This window comes from Dama dama, chromosome 26 (assembly GCF_033118175.1).
Source record: "Dama dama isolate Ldn47 chromosome 26, ASM3311817v1, whole genome shotgun sequence".
NCBI lineage: Eukaryota > Metazoa > Chordata > Mammalia > Artiodactyla > Cervidae > Dama > Dama dama.
Window position 1 is genome coordinate 52329850 of NC_083706.1, and position 19592 is coordinate 52349441.

The following is a 19592-nucleotide window of genomic DNA, read 5'->3' on the forward strand; positions in this document are numbered from 1 at the left end:
CTTGATATTTCTAGAGTTAATATCCAGGCTGTCATCAATCAGTATTTTACTATGAAGTTTTATCTGATATGTTCAAGACAGCCCTTGTTCTTTGTCTCATTTCAAACAGCTTTCTTTGAATTCTGGAGTTCTTGCATAAACTTTGAAGAAAGATTCCCAAATTTTATAGTAGTTTGAAAGTTACTATTTTTACAGTAATAGTAAAGAAACATAAATTATAACTTATCTGTTATGAAGAAGTTATCTTAAAAGAAAACTAATTTATATAACTGAAAAAGGTTTATCGCTACATGAACGGTAAAAATGATCTTTTTTAAGTTTGAATGAATAAATGAAGTCAGCAATTTAAAAGACCTCTAAAGGATAGTCATTGTCATGTGACAAATATACATGCAAAGATAAACAAGAGACCTACTCATTTATGTCTAGTTTAAACTTTGGTTTTAATCTTGCATTATTCTCAACACCTAGATATTTTAGAAAGATGATCTTGTGTTATTCCAACATATTAATTATAGACTCACAGTAATCTGTTTGTTTTTGATGATACAGTGAAAGAGAGAAACTTTTCCTTCTAAAGTTTTAAAGGTGAACAGAACAGCGTATTATTAAACCCTAAATGATTTCTAGTGAAACGAAGGTAAACAGAAGCACGGAGAAGCCTGTGCTGACTGTCTATTAAAATACTCACAAAGTTCCTGTAATATAAATAATCGCTGCAGTCTTAATGGAGAAAACATGGTGTTTTGTTTGTAGGATACCTAAGGGTGTAGAAACGAACGTGCTTCCTCGCGTCACGGGGTCGGCGTCCGACACCAGCCTCCAGGCGCTCTGCCGCGGTTCCCACCCTCGGCTCCAGATACGGTCATTCATCATCTAGCCTTGGTTCCTCAGCTGAGTACGCTGCTCAAAGAGTTAACCCAGAGGGCAGATTCAAAAGGTCAGAATTAAAATTCAAACAACATGCCTCCTGAGAATTCACCTGTTAGGTGCCAAACACCCTTCTAGGCAATGACAAGCTCCCCACACAACAGAACTTAAGAAACTGCAATGGATAAATGATAAGAACCACGAAGAAAATCAAACAGAGCGGTAGGCAGTGGTAAGAGGGCCTCGGTGAACTGAAATCTGGATGAAAGGGAGCGGCCAGCGACTGAGAGGTCTGGAAAGGAAAGGAAGAGAGCATTCAGAGAGTCTCCAAGGAGGAAGGAGGGCGAGACGGAAGGCATCATGTGTCCAGGGAGCAGCGCTGCAGGAGGGCGGTGGGAAGGGAAGGGACCGAGCCGTCAGGGAGGCCCTGGCGGGACCTCGGTCAGGGGCCACAGCAGGTCAAGACCCAGATGGACAGAGAAAGGAAGCAGGAAGGAAAACCCAAATAGGAGATTGATTAGAGGCTGCTGCAGTAGTCCAGGTAAGGAAGGTTGGCGGCTTAGGCTAAGCGGGTAGTAAATAAAATGGTGGAGAAGGGAATGAACTAAACATCTGTTTGGAGAGAGAATCAGTCTACCTTCTGGTGGATTGGATGAAGGAAGGAAATCAAGGGTGAACCCCAGAGATCAGGGCACGCTGTCAGGAGGCCTGGGGAAGACATCGTCATGAGATCAACTGCGCCATGCCGAAGAGAGCGGAAAGGGACCGGAAGACCGGGCAGAGTGAAGGTCACCGGGGACCCGGGTGAAAGCAAGAGCAGTGAAGCCCCAGGGAAGTGGGTTGAAGCGAGAAGGAGGGTAAAGAAGCACAGACACCTTTAGTGTGGAAAACAAGGTGAAGATCGTGTGGAAATGAGAAGGAGCTCTTCTGATAAAAAGAAAAATACAATAGAGCCAAGTCAGATACATCATTTCAGATAGATCATTCAAAACAAAACAAATACGTACAGAGATCCTGATTGCAAATGGAAACGTAAGAATGTTTCCTAAGGCCTAGGCCAAATTCATCAACTGAAACAACCTTACAATGATAAAGAAGAAACCTTAGAAGATATGTAAACAGGAAAGAAAGTTAGGTGTAGAAAATCACCCTGTGGAAAGTAGCAACACGTCTAGAATTTTAAGAAGTTTTCATCCTCAAAATATGATGGCAAGTTGTTATTCCATTATTAAGACAATAGGTCTGAGTGAAATAGACATGCCAAATAATTAATAAACAGGCCAGAAGAAGAACTTCCAAGAAGAGAATTTCTGATAGGAAAGAACTGCTGTGGTCAGTGTGCTGGGAGGAGTTAAGACACAGAGATCATCTTTTTTCTTCCTCTGTCTCTCTCAGTCTTTTGTCCCGTGTTAAGTGAAAGTGAAGCCGCTCAGTCGTGTCCGACTCTTTGTGATCCTGTGGACTGCAGCCCACCAGGCTCCTCCATCCATGGGATTCTCCAGGCAAGAACACTGGAGTGGGTTGCTACTTCCTTCTCCAGGGAATCTTCCTGACCCAGGGATCAAACGAACCCAGGTCTCCCACACTGCAGGCAGACGCTTTAAGTTCTGAGCCACCAGCTCTCTTTTCTTTTCCCTCCCTTCTCCCTTCTCCCTTTGCTTTTCTTTTTTAAAACTTTTGAAATCATGTACATTCTTGAAATTTGTCGTTTGGTTGCACAGTGTAAAATGGGAGAGGAAAAAACAAACCCAGCTATAAGGTACTTAGAAAAGATACTCTTAAAATACAGGGAATTCTTCTCAATGCTCTATGGTGACATAAATGGGAAGGAAATCCAAAAAAGAGGGGATATATGTATATGTGTGGCTGATTCACTTTGCTGTACAATGGAAACTTACACAGCATTATAAAGCAACTAGACTCCAATAAAAAATTTTAAATATAAAAATAAAACTTATCAACCTCCATACATAAAGTATATATTTATATATAATGTCACATATATATAAATATAATATCAGAGAAGGAAGAAAGTAAAAGGATAGAAAAAGGTATAGTAGATAAATTAGTGATAGCAATATCATTATTCAATTAGACTAAGACAAACTGCGTTAATAATGATAAAGAAGACAGAGACAAGAGGATAAAGGGAGATTACAATAATGTTGAACTTTGACGTTCCAGACGAAAAGCCTAAGAAGTAGTATCATGTCCTGCAGCCAGCCTGCTTGGGTTTGGATCCCAGTTCTATCACTAACTAGCTGCAAACCTTAGGCAAGTTATTAAACATCTCTGTGCCTCAGTTTCCTCATATTGAAAAGTGAGATGCCAATACCTACCTACCTCTTGGAGCTGTTGGTCCTCCCAGCCAGCTCAGTGGTAAAAAACTGACCTTCCAGTGCAGGAGACACGGGAATAAGTTCAGTCCCTGGGTCAGGCAGATCCCCTGGAGGAGGACGTGGCTACTCACTCCGGTGTTCTTGCTTGGAGAATCCCATGGACAGGGGAGCCTGGAGGGCTACAGTCCACGGGGTCGCAAAGAGTCGGACACGACTGAGCGACAGAGCCTGTTCCTACTTAGAGCTTTTATGAGGATTAAGTGAACTAGTACACATAAGTATTCACAGTAGTGTTTGGTACCATAAAATGACATTTTTATTGGTGCTCTTGTTGATGTTGGAGTTGTTGCTCCAAATCATACCAAAAAAAAAAAAAAACAAAATTCCAAGGAAAAATGGGCATGTCAGTTATCTTAGTGGGATATTTTTAAATTACTTCAATAAGATAAATACAGTTTTTAAATGTTTGAGAAAGCTGTGACATAGATGCAGTGAAATATTTATACAGGCTATTTTTTCTTTAAAGTCATCACACACCAAAATGTAAGTAAAACAATCCATATGACAAAACTACAAAATTGAAAGGAAAAAGTAAATGAAAAATAACATTCAGAGACCAAAAATTAAGATGACAGACATTAGCCAGACATATATTAAAATACAAAGTCTTAGCTCATATTAAAGTACAACATGTAATGATTTGCTCCTTTATAAGAGACATATGTAAAAATGCAACAATGGGCTTAAAAAGATATAGCAAAAAGTGAAAACTATAGTACAGGTGACACATTATAAAATTAGGTTACAAGGTAAAACTGTAGACAATAGCACTGTACCTTTTGAAGCTGAATGATGTATTGATTTTTTTAATTGTGAAAAATAGCACTCTAAAATGTTTTCAAATACCCAAAAATCCTTGAGAAGGTTAGTATTAAATACAGATTTCATAAACTTTTACCATGAATAAAGCAAATTTTAGTCATCCAAGCAATACAAAGTAAAACATATCTGATATACCTCCATTTAAGATTTATTTTCCAAGCCCTACTTCCAAAAGGACATGAACATTCAAATCTTGAGTCCTTACTTCCTTAGTTAGCCGGGTAATTCACGAGCAGTCTGGAGACAGACCTCCCGCTTGGGGAATCTGAGGACATTTGATTCACCCAGACTCATGGTAAGCACTCAGAAGTGTGGAGGAGTTATTATTTGTTATTCACACCAGGGGCAGGAAGGATAGACACTCCAGAATTCTGGGCGAGAACTGGAGGCTCTGAAAACTTCCTAACGTAAAAGGGTTTCTCTGAGGTCCTGATGGAATCCTCACTTAATTACAGTGATAATTGGAAGCTGGGTGCTTTCATAAGGACTTGAAAACTGGGGAAATTTGCACCTCTTCCTGGGAACACTGCATCCTTTGCCCTGTAGGTGTATTATATCCACAATCCTAGTCTATTGGCTTCTGTCCATCCATGACCTCACCACCCCTTCTGTCACCTGCAGGTACTAAGTCAGCTCATGGATATTCTAGACAGTAGAGGATCTGGACTAGAACAAATCTACATGTGAACGGCTCCCAAAGTACCACCTCTTTTCTCTCTTCTGCAATTTTTGTTCCCATTCCTTCTGGTGCTTGATACAACTGCAAAGGTCTGGACAGGAGGTCATGTAGGCATTATTGAGAGTGAAGTATATAGAGGTGGAAAAGTGATATATCTCTGCCCCCAGAAGAAACAGACCAGAGATTTGGGATATTTTAACGTTGATGTGTCAGTGGTCTATTTAAGTTCAGCCCAGTGTCTGTCTTTCCCATTTTTTCTCGATGGCCCCAACATTCTACTTGACATCCAGCTCCAGGAGACATCCATGGGATCATATTTTACCCCTCACTTTCATATTTGCCAGGTCCTGAAAAGACATACCTCATAAGATATATTAATGTGCAATTAGATTCTTGTTTTTAGAAATTCAGGTGCTAATCTCTTCTCAGCTATTTTTTCCCCCATTTTATATCTTTTCAGTATACATACCTGGACTTCTTGAACCCCTTTTCACTGTTGCCTTTGTACCAAATGGTAGAAAAAAATTAACCTAGGTACCACCACCCCCCCCCCAAATACTAAAATGCTCCCAATGTAGATTATGATTTTAATCTGGTAAGATTTAAATATCAATGATTTTAACCTCGTTTCTAGATTAAAGACCTGACAGTATACTTCTGGTCATTAGATGAGCTGGTTACTAAAACCTTCCTGAAGTTCTGAAGAACTTACTTCTCCTAAGTTGCTGACAGCTTCTCAGTTGGGCCAGCCACGCTTTGCCTCATTTTTGTTTTCACATGACATTATTTTTTTTCTCTCTCCTTTCAGGTAGAAATTGAGAAGCTGGATTACCATCATTATCTGCCTCTGTTTTTTGATGGGCTCTGTGAAATGACATTTCCCTATGAGTTTTTCGCTCGGCAAGGAATCCACGACATGCTGGAACACGGGGGGAACAAGATTCTTCCTGTCATTCCACAGCTCATTATCCCGATAAAAAGTAAGTGAACAGGTGAAAAAAAGCATCACTCAGTTTATATGCTGCCACTTGCTGACAACTCGCTAATTAAGCAATAAAACCCAATGGACTGAGGTTTATCCCCAGGTTTTGCAGGAATTTTTATAAACCAACTTTCGGGGCCAGAAACTCCAGATCTCCTGAAGCGTCCCATCAGGTCTCCTCAAGTCCCAGTGGCCAGGCCCGGCCCCCGTGGGGCCCCAGACTCTGCCTGCACCGGGGTTGCCGACCTGCCCGCCTGCGGCTGCTTCTGCTTTTGTCCGTGCTGCTGATTGAAAGCAGGGATCAGTGCCCCTGAGCAGCCCAGGGGCAGAGGAGAGCCCACCCCTTCCCAGCCAGGGCTGCCTCAGGCATCCACCCACTGGATCTGGGCTTGGCCGCCCCACGGCACACGGGATGAGCACGTCCGTGCTTCCCCACCCCTAGTTCCACTCACTTGAGTCTCCAGGATGGACCACTGCCCGGGTTGATGGACAGGACGCCTGCCTGGTCTCCTGGATACGGACACTCCCACCCTCACCATCTCAGGGGTAGTCTTGCCATGTGGTGTGGTGAAAACGAGAACAAGATAGTTCAAGACAGGATCGTTTATTTCCCACAGTCTGGATTACTTAATCTGATCCATGGCCCCTGTTTTATTGATTTCACTAAAGTGTCATTAGAATTCCATATTTTGAGGCAGTGCTTCCATCACTGCTTAAATCAAGTCAGCTTTAAAACTTGCTCTCATGTCTTTCTCTAAGAGATCCATGACTGACCACTCCCAATTTCCGCCAAGATATAGAAAGTGAAACCAAACAAGAGGACTTTGCTGCCTGCTGTGAAAACAGTGTGGAAGGAAAAATACTCTTCAAAAGAAAGTGTTAGTCACTCTGTTGCATCTGACTGTTTGCAACCCCATGGACTGTAGCCCACCAGGCTTCTCTGTCCATGGGATTCTTCAGGCAAGAATACTGGAGTGGGTTGCCATTTCCTTCTCCAGGGGATCTTCCCAGTCCAGGGATTGAACCCAAGTCTCCCGCATTGCAGGCAGATTCCTTACTGTCTGAGCCAACTTTTTAAAAACCACTTTTTGTTTCCACCCATGCATCAGCTGAGTGAAGGGGCTGATCTTTAAAGACCTTCTGGAAGGATATATAATCCTGAGTTATATTGAAACCTTTTCCAGAAGTGATTTATTCTTTCCAACAAGTCATAATTTTTAAATATGTTAAATCCTAGTTGAAATGCTACATCTTCTAAAAATGATGTACCAGTTTTATTGATAAACACAAAAGGCCCAGAACATTCTACCCAGGAACTATCTTGAAAGTACATTATCCTTTCCTCCTGCACCCATCAGAATGGCTGCAATTTCCAAAATCTGTTCTTTTCTTGGCAATAAACTGTCCACATTGGAATCTCTGCCTTCTCAGCAGTCTCCTCCTCATAGCTCTGTTGAAAACACTGAAGGGCAGAAAGAGAGTTTCTAAGTAATACTTTGATTATACTATTTATAAAATATTATACCATTTACAAAACATCCCCAAATAGCATATTGTAGGCCAAGGTGGAAGGATTTTCAATCTTATTTGATTTGAGTGTTTTGAAAATAATTCAGTGAGTTAAGAGAAGTGATGTGTTCTAAGTACATGACCACACCCAAAGGTCATTTACTGATGAGTGAAAACATGAAGAACGCAGTAAACGTGACCTGTCAGGGAATAGTCACTTTCAGCAGTAAAGAATCCACCTGCCAACATGCGCGAGACTCAGTTTCCAACCCTGGGTCGGGAAGATCCCCTCGAGGTGGAAATGGCAACTTGCTCCAGTATTCTTGCCTGGAGAATCCCAAGGACAGAGGCACCCAGGGGGCTTACAGTCCATGTGGTTGCAAGCAGTTAGACACAACTTAGCCTCTAAACAACCACAGCATGTAACTATTAATCTGCATGGATTTGATCATTTAAGGTTCCAGAAGCAATGGCAACCTGTCTCGGGAGATATCCTTGTTTGCCATCCTGGGCTTCTGCGATTATACACTTACCCTGAAACCTCACTCAGCTTGCTTTTCTCAATTTGTCTGCTTCACTGAAAGGCAAACTTCTCTCAGCAAAGAATAGTGATTAACTCTGCAAGATCAGGCACAGTCCCAGCACAGTATGAAAGACATTATATACATAAGCTACATGTTTCAGGTTGAATTCTGGAAGGAAGCTCATCAATCCAGAAGCGGGATGATGCACATAACTGGGTAATTCATCACGGCCTTATGTACCTTATTTTCAGACCACACTACTAGGAAAATTTTGACTCATTCCGGGGACAAAAATTAACCTCACCACCACCACCACCAGCTAGAAGTACTTTAACAACTTTTCTTGAATTCTAATTCAGAGATAATGAATATCTCTGAAGGCAAAGCAAAAATATATCAACTCCCTGTGAAGCTGTAAATGGGATTACCTGCCTATCTATGTATAGAATCTGGGGTTTATTTCAACTAAATAAAAGGTTGATAATGCTGTAAGGAGAGATGGACACATTCAGAGTCTCTACACTTTCTAATATAAAAAGAGATGAGACATTTCACTGCCTTCTTTTCTCCTTGGGTCAAGACCCCAAGTGGGGTCATCGAGTAATAATAGGAACAGTGCACACTCAATTAATACATTTCTCCCTTTATGATGCTTTATGGCATCACTATGGGTGTTCCCCTTCCCCCTCCCATTGTCTCATTTCCACCTTTTTGAGTTATTCTGGGTAAAAAAGTACAAACATTCCCAGTATAGAGTATTTGGTGTTGGACATGGAGCGTTGATTGCTGAGAGCAACATCAAAACATTGTGGGCAAGGATGAAACGGGAAGGACCCTCTGAGCAATCCAGACTGTGCACCATAGACTTCTATGTACTCCATCCAGTGAAGAGAGCATAAATCCATCCGAATCCAGCAGAGCAATCCCAGGAAGAAGTCCCTGGAAACTTTGCTTTGCGAACGCGGAAGGGGATTCTCCTAGCCGCAGGGGGACCAGGAGGCTCCAAGAGCAACCTGCAGACTCGGGGTTGAGAACTCTCTCTCTTCAGCCAAAGCAAGAACAGGAACAATAACCCAGCCACATGGGGGCCAATCAAAACAAGTTGCTACACACAGGGAAGAAAATATGAATTATCACAGGAGGAAAAAAAAAAAAACTAACACCTCAACAACATTTTGCCTAGGATCCAGAAGAAACTCGTACAAATGTGTTTGACATCCTCAGGATTCGGGAAGATAAGGGAGAAATTCACAAGAGGAGGCCAGACTCACATGAAAGTAAGCCAATGCTGAGTGAGAAAAGGAAAACTGAAAACGTTTCAGCAGAATTAACATTCCCCACAGAGGCACAGAGAATCATCAACTGCACAACGTGGAATGGTACACGCAGACCAGCGCCTTAAGAACCACCCTTAGGAAAGACAAGGATGACAAGCAACGTGAGGGAAGAGCAGAAAGTGGAGAACAGAGGACGCCTGCAGAAACTCAAAGTTACAGGAGGTCCCCAGGGGAATCGTCAAAACAACCGGAAAAGAGATGATAGTGACATAGTGACAGAGAGGATGGAAAGAAGTTTTCAGAGATAAAAAGTGGCCCTTAATTTGCAGGTAGAAAAGGTTCATTACAAAGAGAAGCATCTGGAGAGGGGGAAAAAATGGTACACACAAAGAAATAACAATAGCACGGGCTAAGACATTTTTGTAAGAGTAAATTCCAGAGAGCAATGAGAATCGGAGGAGAAATAACTGATGTGCATTTACTCCTCTGAGTAAAAAGGCGTGATTAATAAACTGAATGAAAATTGGTTTTAAAAAAAAGGAGTAGGAGAAGAAGAAGGAGACTGATGGGCTCAATGAGCGTAATGCCCACCTGTCCTTCATGCAAAAGGTTACCGTGGATGTGCTGTAACTCTGAGAGTAAAGCCAAGTTAAGAACCCAAAAATGAGGATGTCACAGTTTGAAAAGCAAGTTGCATTAAGTCACTAAATCTAGGGTTAGGTTTAAATAGTTGATGGAAAAGAGTTTCAAAACTGCATGAAATGTCAAATAATTATTTTGTATATAACATGGCAACAACAACAACCAAAAAAATATCCAGAGAATTTGGGTATAAACCTTCAGAGTCAATGGAGAAGATAAAAGTATTTAAAGAGTCTGTATTTTAAAAGAATGAAATTGAGTAGGCAGCAAGGAAGTGCTTAGAGCCAAAAGCACAAAATAAGGTTAAAATGTGAAAGCAAATACATCAGCTATGAATATTAAATTTCAAATTGGTTTGTGAAAAACAAAATCTGAATATAAGCTCTCTTTACATATGAAAGCAAGTAACACTTAAGTGTTTAAATTAAAAGCTATATTGGGGGAAAAAGAAGGCAGGAGTAGTTAGTTTAATTTTTTTTTTTTTTAGAAAAGTAGAATTTAATGAAAAGTTCCATGTATGTAAAGAGGATGAATTTACATTGACAAAAATATTCACAATAAAGATGCTGTTGTCATGACCCTCTGGGCTGTGTAAACAATGACATCGTGTTCTGGAAGAACAATCAGCTGCTAGACTGATATTTTGTGCTTCTGGAAGAAGAGAAACCTCTTGATTGAGAGACAGTAAGAGGCTGGTCCTTCCTCCATGGCCTGACCTTGGGCCCTAAAATCTGTGTACAATCTTTACCAAACCAAGAGGACTGCCTACCTTCTAAAGCACCACTTCCCGGCTTTCCCGCACACATGAATTGTTTACAGGCCCCAGGATAATAAAGGTTCCACAATCAGTAGATGTGAAGCGGACCTGAGATGCTACATTTCTATCAAGCCCCCGGTTGAGGCTGCTGCTGTGGGGTCAAGGCAAGGCTGTGGGGTCAAGGTTATGCTGGAACACCTAGACCCTGCTGCAAGACCCTGGGCTTGAGAGCACGTTGGGGAATGAGCTGGTAGAAGACAGATGCATGATCATTTTCTTATATATAATAAATCTGGGAAACCGCTTCATTCATGATATGACTAACTAAAGATACATAAAGTTTGATGTTTAGACCCAAGAAGTATCTATCAGTAGATTAAAATAGATGGTATATCAGATGAAGTACTGTGCTGTGCTGTGCTTAGTCCTTCAGTGGTGACCAGCTCTTTGTGACCCCATGGACTGTGGCCCACCAGGCTCCTCTGTCCACGGGTTTCTCCAGGCAAGAATACTGGTGTGGGTTGCCATGTCCTCCTCCAGGCGATATTCCCAGCCCAGGGATTGAACCCAGGCCTCCCGCATTGCAGGCAGAATCTTTACCGTCTGAGCCACCAGGGAAGCGCATCAGATGAAATACTAGGGAAAGAGAAATGAAACACTCTCAATAAGGCAACAACTTTTTTTAAAAAAGCCAAAGGAGCATGCAAAAAAAAAACAAAAAAACAATAAGATGACAAAAGGAAAATCAAATAATTTGTGATAATCACAAATACACAGGAGAAATAATCACTTATCACAAGAGAAGAGCCTTGGTTTGAAAACGTATTTGAGAGAGAGTTCCCAGTGTCTGATTGTTCCAACAGTATGGTTCTTGTGGGGGCTATCACACACGGAATAATGGTAAGAATTTGCCTCTCCTACCCAAACTTGCCTTCTTTCTTCCTCCAGCCTATCAATATTGTTTTATGCAAGTTTTGTATAAATCAGTAATCAATTGTTACACTCTCGTGATGACATAGTTGCTTTCGAACTGTGGTGCTGGAGAAGACTCTTAAGAGTCCTTTGGGAATGCAAGGAGGTCAAACCAGTCCATCCTAAAGGGAATCAACCCTGAATATTCATTGGAAGGACTGAAGCTGAAGCTGAAGCTCCAAAACTTTGGTCACCTGATGAGAAGAGCCGACTCATTGGAAAAGATACTGATGCTGGGAAAGAATGAAGGCAAAAGGAGAGGAGGTGGCAGAGGATGAAATGGTTAGATAGCGTGATCGACTCAACGGACATGAATTGGAGCAAACTCTGGGAGACGGTGGAGGACAGGGGAGCCTGGCGTGCTGCAGTGATGGGGTCACAAAGAGTTGGACATGACTGAGTGACTGAACAGCAGATAACTGTCCACCGCAGATTGCACAATCACTATGATTCCATTTTTTTTCTTGGGCAACTTGTTTTTCTTAGCATTGATCATTGCCTCTCATTTTGTTTGCTTGTTTTGTGTATACCCAGGGATCAAACTCACCTTGCATCTCCTGCATTGCACAGTGTATGCTTTACCTCTGTACCACCTGAGAAGCCCATATGCTTGCTATTTTTTTTTTTTCAAATTCTTCAGGATCTAGAAATGAACATTCTTTTCCCCATGTTCAGAGCATCAGACAACTCATCGATTCCCTTTCTGTCCCTGGAGACACCCCTCATGCCCTCCGCCTTTCTGCCTCTTCTCCTTACTCCTCTTTCCTGTTTGACCTCTTTTTTTCTTAGCTGTCTGCCCTGTTTCCCTCCTCATGTTTTTAAAGTGCACACCTTCCAGTCGTTTCTTGTGAGTACGTGAAAGGTGTATTTTTCAGTCCTCGCTTATCTGAAAAGTCTACCATCACACTTATTAGTTTGGCCACACTGAAAATCATTTTCATCCAGAACTTTGAGGTCCTGTCTCTGCTGCCTCCCAGGTCCTTACACTGCTTTGAAAGCCTTGATTGCCACCTGTTTCTAGCCACTTGCCTGTGGTTCATTTCCCACAGTCTCCGAGAGCCTCCTGGTAGTTCTCTTCATCTCTGGTAATGTGAAATTTCACGCTGATAGGCTATGATGCGACTACGTTTTCATTCATTGTCCTGGGAAATTTCGGTTTAGAGACATATGTCTTCCAGCGCTAGAAGCTTTTCATGTATTATTCCTTTAATGATGTCCCCCCCCCCCCCACTTTCTCTTACTTCTCTGCTGTAATTCCTGCTACAATCCATTGCACCTTATGGGCTGATTCTTTCATTTTGTTAGCCTTTTGTTCATGTTTTCCAACTCTGTCTTAGTTCTACTTCCTGGGGAAATTACCTTGACTTTATCTCCCAGAAATACGATTGAATAATGTGTTATCTAATCTTACCTTATTCTCATTGCTCTTTTTAAATAGTATTTTGTTCCCTTCTTTTATCAGTACATTATGCCCATTCTTTTATTTCTCCATGAATATGTACTATAGATTTATAGGATTTGAGTGTCTGTGTATTTTTTTTTCCTTCCTAACTCATTATATCCTTTTTCCCCTCATTCAGTTAACAGTTATCTTCCTTTCTACTAGCTTTTATGACTTTCCCACTCCTGGATATAGGTCAACAGGATGGTGTACTAGTCGTGAGTAGCTTCTATGCTATCAGACTCCCCAGCGTCTAATCCTCGCTGAGCTGTTCAGTTGCCACATGACCTGAGGCGAGTTGCTTTCCTCCATGTAACATTGTTGCCTCATCTATAAGATGGGGATAATAGTATTCATTTATATTTTCTCTCTAATTTATTGTCAGCCAGTGGTTTCTGTATTTTATGTTTTATATTATTTTTTAAAGTCTCACCTTCTTTCTATTTAACTTCCCAACCCAGTGGATCTTCCAAACCCAGGGAGTGAACCCAGGTCTGCTGCATTGCAGGCTGGATTCTTTACCATCTGGGCCACCAGGGAAGCCCAACAATACCAGAGTTGGTAGCTCATCCCTTCTCCAGGGGATCTTCCCGACCCAGGAATTGAACTGGGGTCTCCTGCATTGCAGGGAAATTCTTTACCAGCTGAGCCACCAGGGAAGCCCTATTTAACTTTAGGTTTATACATTTTAAATTTTGTATTGAATTGTAGCTGATTTACAATTTTATCTTGGTTTCAGGTATATAGTATAGTGATTCAATATTGTCACAGGTTATACTCCGTTTCAAGTTGTTACAAAATATTAGCTATATTCCCTACGCTGCACAGCGTATCTTTGTGGCTTATTTATTTTATACATGTACTTTGTCTCTCTGAATACAAGACGCCTGTCTTACCCCTCCCCTTCCTTCTCCTCGTTGTTAACCACTGGTTCGTTCTCTTTATCTGTGAGTTGGTTTCCATTTTGTTGTATTCATTCTTCTGTTTTATTTTTAGATTCCATGAATAACTGATAACATACAGTATGTGTCTTTCTCTGACTTGTTTCGCTAAAGCATAATATCCTCTAGGTCCATTCACATTTCAGCAAATGTCAGAATTGTATTTGTTTTATGGCTGAATAATATTCTATCATGTATGTATACACCACATCTTCCTCAATGCAGTTGGTTTATCCAGATAGGATTCAAATCGTATTATTCAATCTAGCTGCTCTAATCCTCATTTCACAGGTGACAAAACTGAGGCATGTAAAATTTAAGAAAAATGTCCAGGTCATACAGTGGCCAGACGGTGGGCCTGAGGAGTTGAGTCCTATCTGGGTCTCCTGAGCGTCTTCTCTTCTTTGCAGAGCTCAGCGCTGCATCCACCACAGGGGACATTTTTTAGACACATAGAGAATATTTATAAAAATCAAACATATCCTATGCCATAAAACAAACCTCAAAACATATCAGTGCATGGAAAGCATACGAAGGATGTTATATAACCAAAATGCAATTTATGCTAGAGATCATTTTTTTAAAGCAATAACTAAAGCATTCCCATATATTTTGAAATTGACATATACTTTTACATACCCCATGAGTCAGATGAGAAATTCTAATGAAATTTTAAGCTATTCTAACTGCATAATAATGAAAATATCACATAAATTACATATTAAAAACTTACAAAAAATATTGCATTAAAATATGGCAAAAATATATTAAAATATTTAACACATATGAGGTGGTAAAATAGGATTACAAGAAAATATGTAGCTTTAAACATGTTATAAAAAAAGAAAAACAAGGAAAACAGTGTATTAAGTATCCATCTTAATAAATGACAGGAAGAACAGTAAAAGAATGTCAAAGGAAGAACAAATTATTAGTATAAAAGCACAGTAAAATAAAAATGGGATACAGTTGTGCAAGTGAGAGCATTAAAACTAAACACTGATTGGTTTCTTGACATGATTAATAAAATTGATAAACACTTGTAAAAGTTAATAAATAAAAAAGTGAAAAAGAAGGCAAAAATAGCCCATGTCAGAAAAGAAAAAGGGAATGCTGTTTAGGCCCTACAGACATTGATAGGATATCTTGATAGTATATTATAAACCACTTTATCCCTAAAACTTTGAAATTTCAATTAAATGGTCAAGTTTTTGGAATATGTAACTTACCAAAACTGACACTAGAAAAATAAAAAATAAGTTAAAGTACATAGGGTAGTATATAAAGTGAAGAAATTAAATTCATAATTAAAATTCCTCATACAAAGATAATAGAAGGCTTGGTTAGTTGTGCCGAAGACTTAATGAAAAAATAGTTTAAATCTTCCTCAAATTTTCCCAAATAATGAAAATAGAGAATTTAGAGTCTATATCCTTCTATGATGCAACATAATTTGCTACCAACAAGGACATTAGAAGAAATTACAAGGGGGAATCTTCCACGACAACCTCATTCATAAATATTAATGAAAAATTTCTGAACAAAATTACTAGCACACTGAATCCATTGATACATAAAAATGATTAGTATCTCATGACAAAGTTGGTTTTATTTCAGGAAGATAAGATTGGCTTAACAGTAGTAGAATCAGTTAATGGCATTGATATTTGTGTATTAAAGGGTAAAAATCAAGCTTCTCAAATGATAGTAAAAAGCATTTGATAAAATTCAATACCCACCCATTTGTATTTTTAAAACAAAGTAAGAATAGAAGGAAATTCTCTTAATATGATAGAGGGAATCTTTAATTTTATTTTTTTCAATCAGAGAAGGCTAGGTTATGTTGAAATAACAACCAGTCTCCAAAATCAAAAGCTTACAACAGTAAGTGACTTAAAGTCCTGGGTTTCTCACATCTGCTGCATGCCCACCTCAGGTTGATGGGGATGGAGGTGTTCTCTTCACCATAGTTGCTTAGAGGCCAGAATGTTGTAATTCTACAACGGACGTTATGACTAGTAAATTGCAGAGACTCTGGATTCTGTTTCCTTCAAAGAGTGTCAGTTCTAATTCTAATGGACAGTTAACCTGCTAAACACAAACTCTAAACTTTGTGTTCCCTGTGGGAACAGCCAGCTAAGCTCTTTCATCTTCAGTTCTTTCGTCTTCCAACTTCTGCTCAGTTCCCATGCCTACTGGGATCTCTCTTAGGTGTGTTATCCTGAGAGATCAGCTCAGGCAGAACTTCCATGCAGATTTTTTTGTTTACTTCGTCTATAGGTCTCTACCTTCCAGAATTCCCTCCTCTTAATTTTTTTTTTCATGCTCTGCCAGCCCAAAACTCTGTTCTCTGATACCTCAATTAAGTACCTCTGTTTCCTTCTGCCTCAGGACACACACCTTAATTTTTAGAGACAAAAAACCTTTCAGCTCACAAGTCTTACCTTGCACATTTCCATTGTGCAAGGACGGACTCCCATCCGGCTTCTGCCTACTTGTCATTCTTTGGCATGACAGTCAAGGGTTCCCATTAAAGTATCTGGCTGTGTACTATGTTCTTGACTTGGTCTTTCCCTGTTTCCCTTCATGCACCCCATTCTTTAGCCAAACTGTGCTGTAGAACTTGTCTTGCGCTTTTCTAATTGTGTGTCTATGCTCTCTTTGAAATATACCCATTCTCACACATTAACAAATGCCTAAAGTGTGAGTGTTAGTCACTCAGTTGTGTCCAATTCTTTGCGATCCCATGGACTGTAGCCTCCAGGCAAGCATACTGAAGTGGGTAACCATTCCCTTCTCCAGGAGATCCTCCCGACCTGACCCAGGAGAACCTGAATCTTCTGCATTGCAGGTGGATTCTTTATTTGAGACACCAGGGAAGCCCTGAAGCAACCTTCAAAACCCCCTTCCAATAGGAATTGTCTTGAGATCTTCTTTTGATTCTTCTCTCTCTCCCTACCCTCAACTCTAGTCCTCTCCACACCCTGCCCTCCTGTTTCTACAGAACTTTGTATCTCTCTCTCTATGTCATTTAGAATATAACATTAGAAAGTAATATATACCCACTCAGATGGTAAAAACCTGCCTGCCAATGCAGGAGACATAGGAGACATGAGTTCGATCCCTGACTTGGGAAGGTCCCCTGGAGAAGGAAATGGCAACCCCCTGCAGGATTCTTGCCTGGAGAATTCCATGGACAGAGGAGCCTGGCAGGCTACGGTTCATGGGGTGGCAAGGAACCGGATACAGCTGACCAACTGACACTTTGACTTTCACGTCATCGAATGCACTGCCTGGTACACAGTAGATGCATCAAAATATCAATATTTTCAAAATTAATCAGGTACATACCTGCTGTCCACACTGAAATTTGTATAGGCATCATAGTCAAAAGCATGAAGTGGCCATTTAGGCTTGCCATTGTATTGCATAGTATATAAAAACCACCTGGTAAGAATCCTTAATATGAAACAACAAATAAAGCGTATAATGATATAATGCTTTCCACTTATTAGAGGAATTATTTAAGTAGTGAGAGTAATTATTTATTCATCTCCATTGTTTTATGTGATGCCTTTCATTTATCAGTGTAACATACATTTGTGAGATGGTCCACTAGGAGGCAAGGTGACCTGGCTGCTAAAGAATTACAGAAATATCACTGATCTGCAAACAGACAGGACAGTAAACAGTGGCCTCATTAGGAGAGCTCTAATGAGTTGAGGTCACCCAGCTATAAAGGACAAACATGCACAGACACAGCTGAAGCAATTTAAACAATAACATTTTCAGAAGCAAAATTGGCCTTTTTAAAGAATGCTCAGTGGGAAAAAATATACCAAGGAAAGATAAAATATGAGAATCCATATCACAATACAAAAATTATTTTGAGAGTTCTGTTTAATCAGAAAGCAGCAAGTCCAATTGAAATGCACTATTTTTATGATCTAATAATTTTACTTGTATCTCTTGAAATTTTATGATTGAATTATTTTCAAAATGATAAAAAGTAGTAACTTTTTAATTTAAGAAGAAAATACATAATTTGTTCTAAAAATATGAAAAAAATGTGTATTACATAGGATTATTTTTGGTTACAAGACACAAAAAAGAAAACAAATTCAAATTATTATAAAGAATCAGGTTTGCTTAATAAGTTCACATAGCTGAACTATCCTTTGGCCACCTGATGTGAAGAATTGACTCATTTAAAAAGACCCTGATGCTGGGAAAGATTGAGGGCAGGAGGAGAAGAGGGCGACAGAGGATAAGATGGTTGGATGGCATCACTGACTCAATGGACATGAGTTTGAGCAGGCTCCAGGTGTTGGTGATAGACAGGGAGGCCCAGCGTGCTACAATCCATGGGGTCTTCAAAGAGTCAGACATGACTGAGCGACTGAACTAATTGGACAGTCCTGGGTCTCATTTCAGGGTTGGTTTAACGTGGTGGCTCGCCAGTGTCAACTCTTTCTCTGTTTCATCCATGGTCATGTTAAAGCTGGCTCACTTTTTGGCCTTAGGATGCCCCAACTAGATCCTGAGACTACACGATTTCTTATTTATACCAGTGGGAAAGAACAAGTGTCACTGTCCCTTCATTTCCAGAAAGAATAAAAGTCAAAGATGCACCGTGACTGCACCAGCTCGGGGCACAGGCCCCGCTTAGAACTGTGGTCAAGGGGAGTGGACACACGGACTCGATTAACTGACTCAGTTGCATGTGCCATGTGACCCATGCACAGGACAGCTTCGTGGAGGTGAAAGAGTTGGCTTCTCAGAAGACCATGAGTTCTATGGCAGAGACATCTCTTGCACACCAAGTATCTATCTCCTCCCAAGCACTTCTCAGTTACACAGTTTCGGGGAACCACTGAGCCTGCCGGCGGACTGTGAACAGAAGAAACCATTAGTGTGTTCGCTTCACATTCATTTCAGAGCCACCGCTCAGGCCGCTCTTGTCTCTGCTCTCCCATGCAGACGTGAATTTGGTATCGACCAGGAGTGAGAAATGGCCCTTTCTGTATGTGGAGCCACTTAAGAGTTTAGGCTTAATCTATATATTACTACAGAAAACTGATGCTCCCAAATTGGAATTCATGGAATCTGGAATCCCCCATTTTCTAAGGGAGCTTCAGTAGGTGGTACTAAAGACCGTGTTTCTCTGTGGTCTCCGGGGATTAGGGTGAGCGCTGGAGAACGTGGACCTGGCTTCTGGGTTCTAGTGCTGGCTCCACCATCTTGTACAGATTGGTCCATCTCCTCGAGTTCAGGAGATTAGTTTTCATCTCCAGGATAAGGGAACTGATGCACACCCCTAAGTAGCTGTTGTGGTCACTAGTGGAAGTTGTGTAGAGATGCCCAGGTAATGTGATAAGCAGGCTCTTCCTAAGTGCCGTGTCCTGTTGAACATGCGTCGTCACGGCCAGGCGGGGCTGGAAAGCCCAGCTCCCTGGAGGATGCTACTCGCTCTCCTTCCTCGCTGTCCATTTCTGTCACACTCAGTCAATTGCCTTACTGCCTTTAACTCCCCATTAAAGAGCGTCATAATGTAAAACCTTCATGGCATGTCTCCACAGACTTCCTAACTCTGGGTCATCAAAAAATTAACAGATTTGGATTTTGTAACTTTCATCCAAGTTACAGTCAAAATGTTGGATGGAAATTGGACTTGGTCAAGTATGGGCCATTGCAGTATCCCAGCAGGGACAATGCAGGTTGATACTAAACCATCAGAGCATGTTGCTTAAATTCAGTTACGCACAACATAAGGAAAA

At 40.7% G+C, this 19592-nt stretch overlaps 1 protein-coding gene across 1 annotated transcript in view; it reads left to right on the plus strand.

Annotated features, from left to right (window-relative positions):
* Positions 1–19592, plus strand: part of PACRG (parkin coregulated) — a 503822-nt gene that overhangs the window by 247452 nt on the left and 236778 nt on the right. The window contains exon 3 of the mRNA XM_061130166.1: positions 5579–5750. Within this exon, the coding sequence (XP_060986149.1) occupies positions 5579–5750 (172 nt within the window). The remainder of the gene's footprint in view (positions 1–5578; positions 5751–19592) is intronic.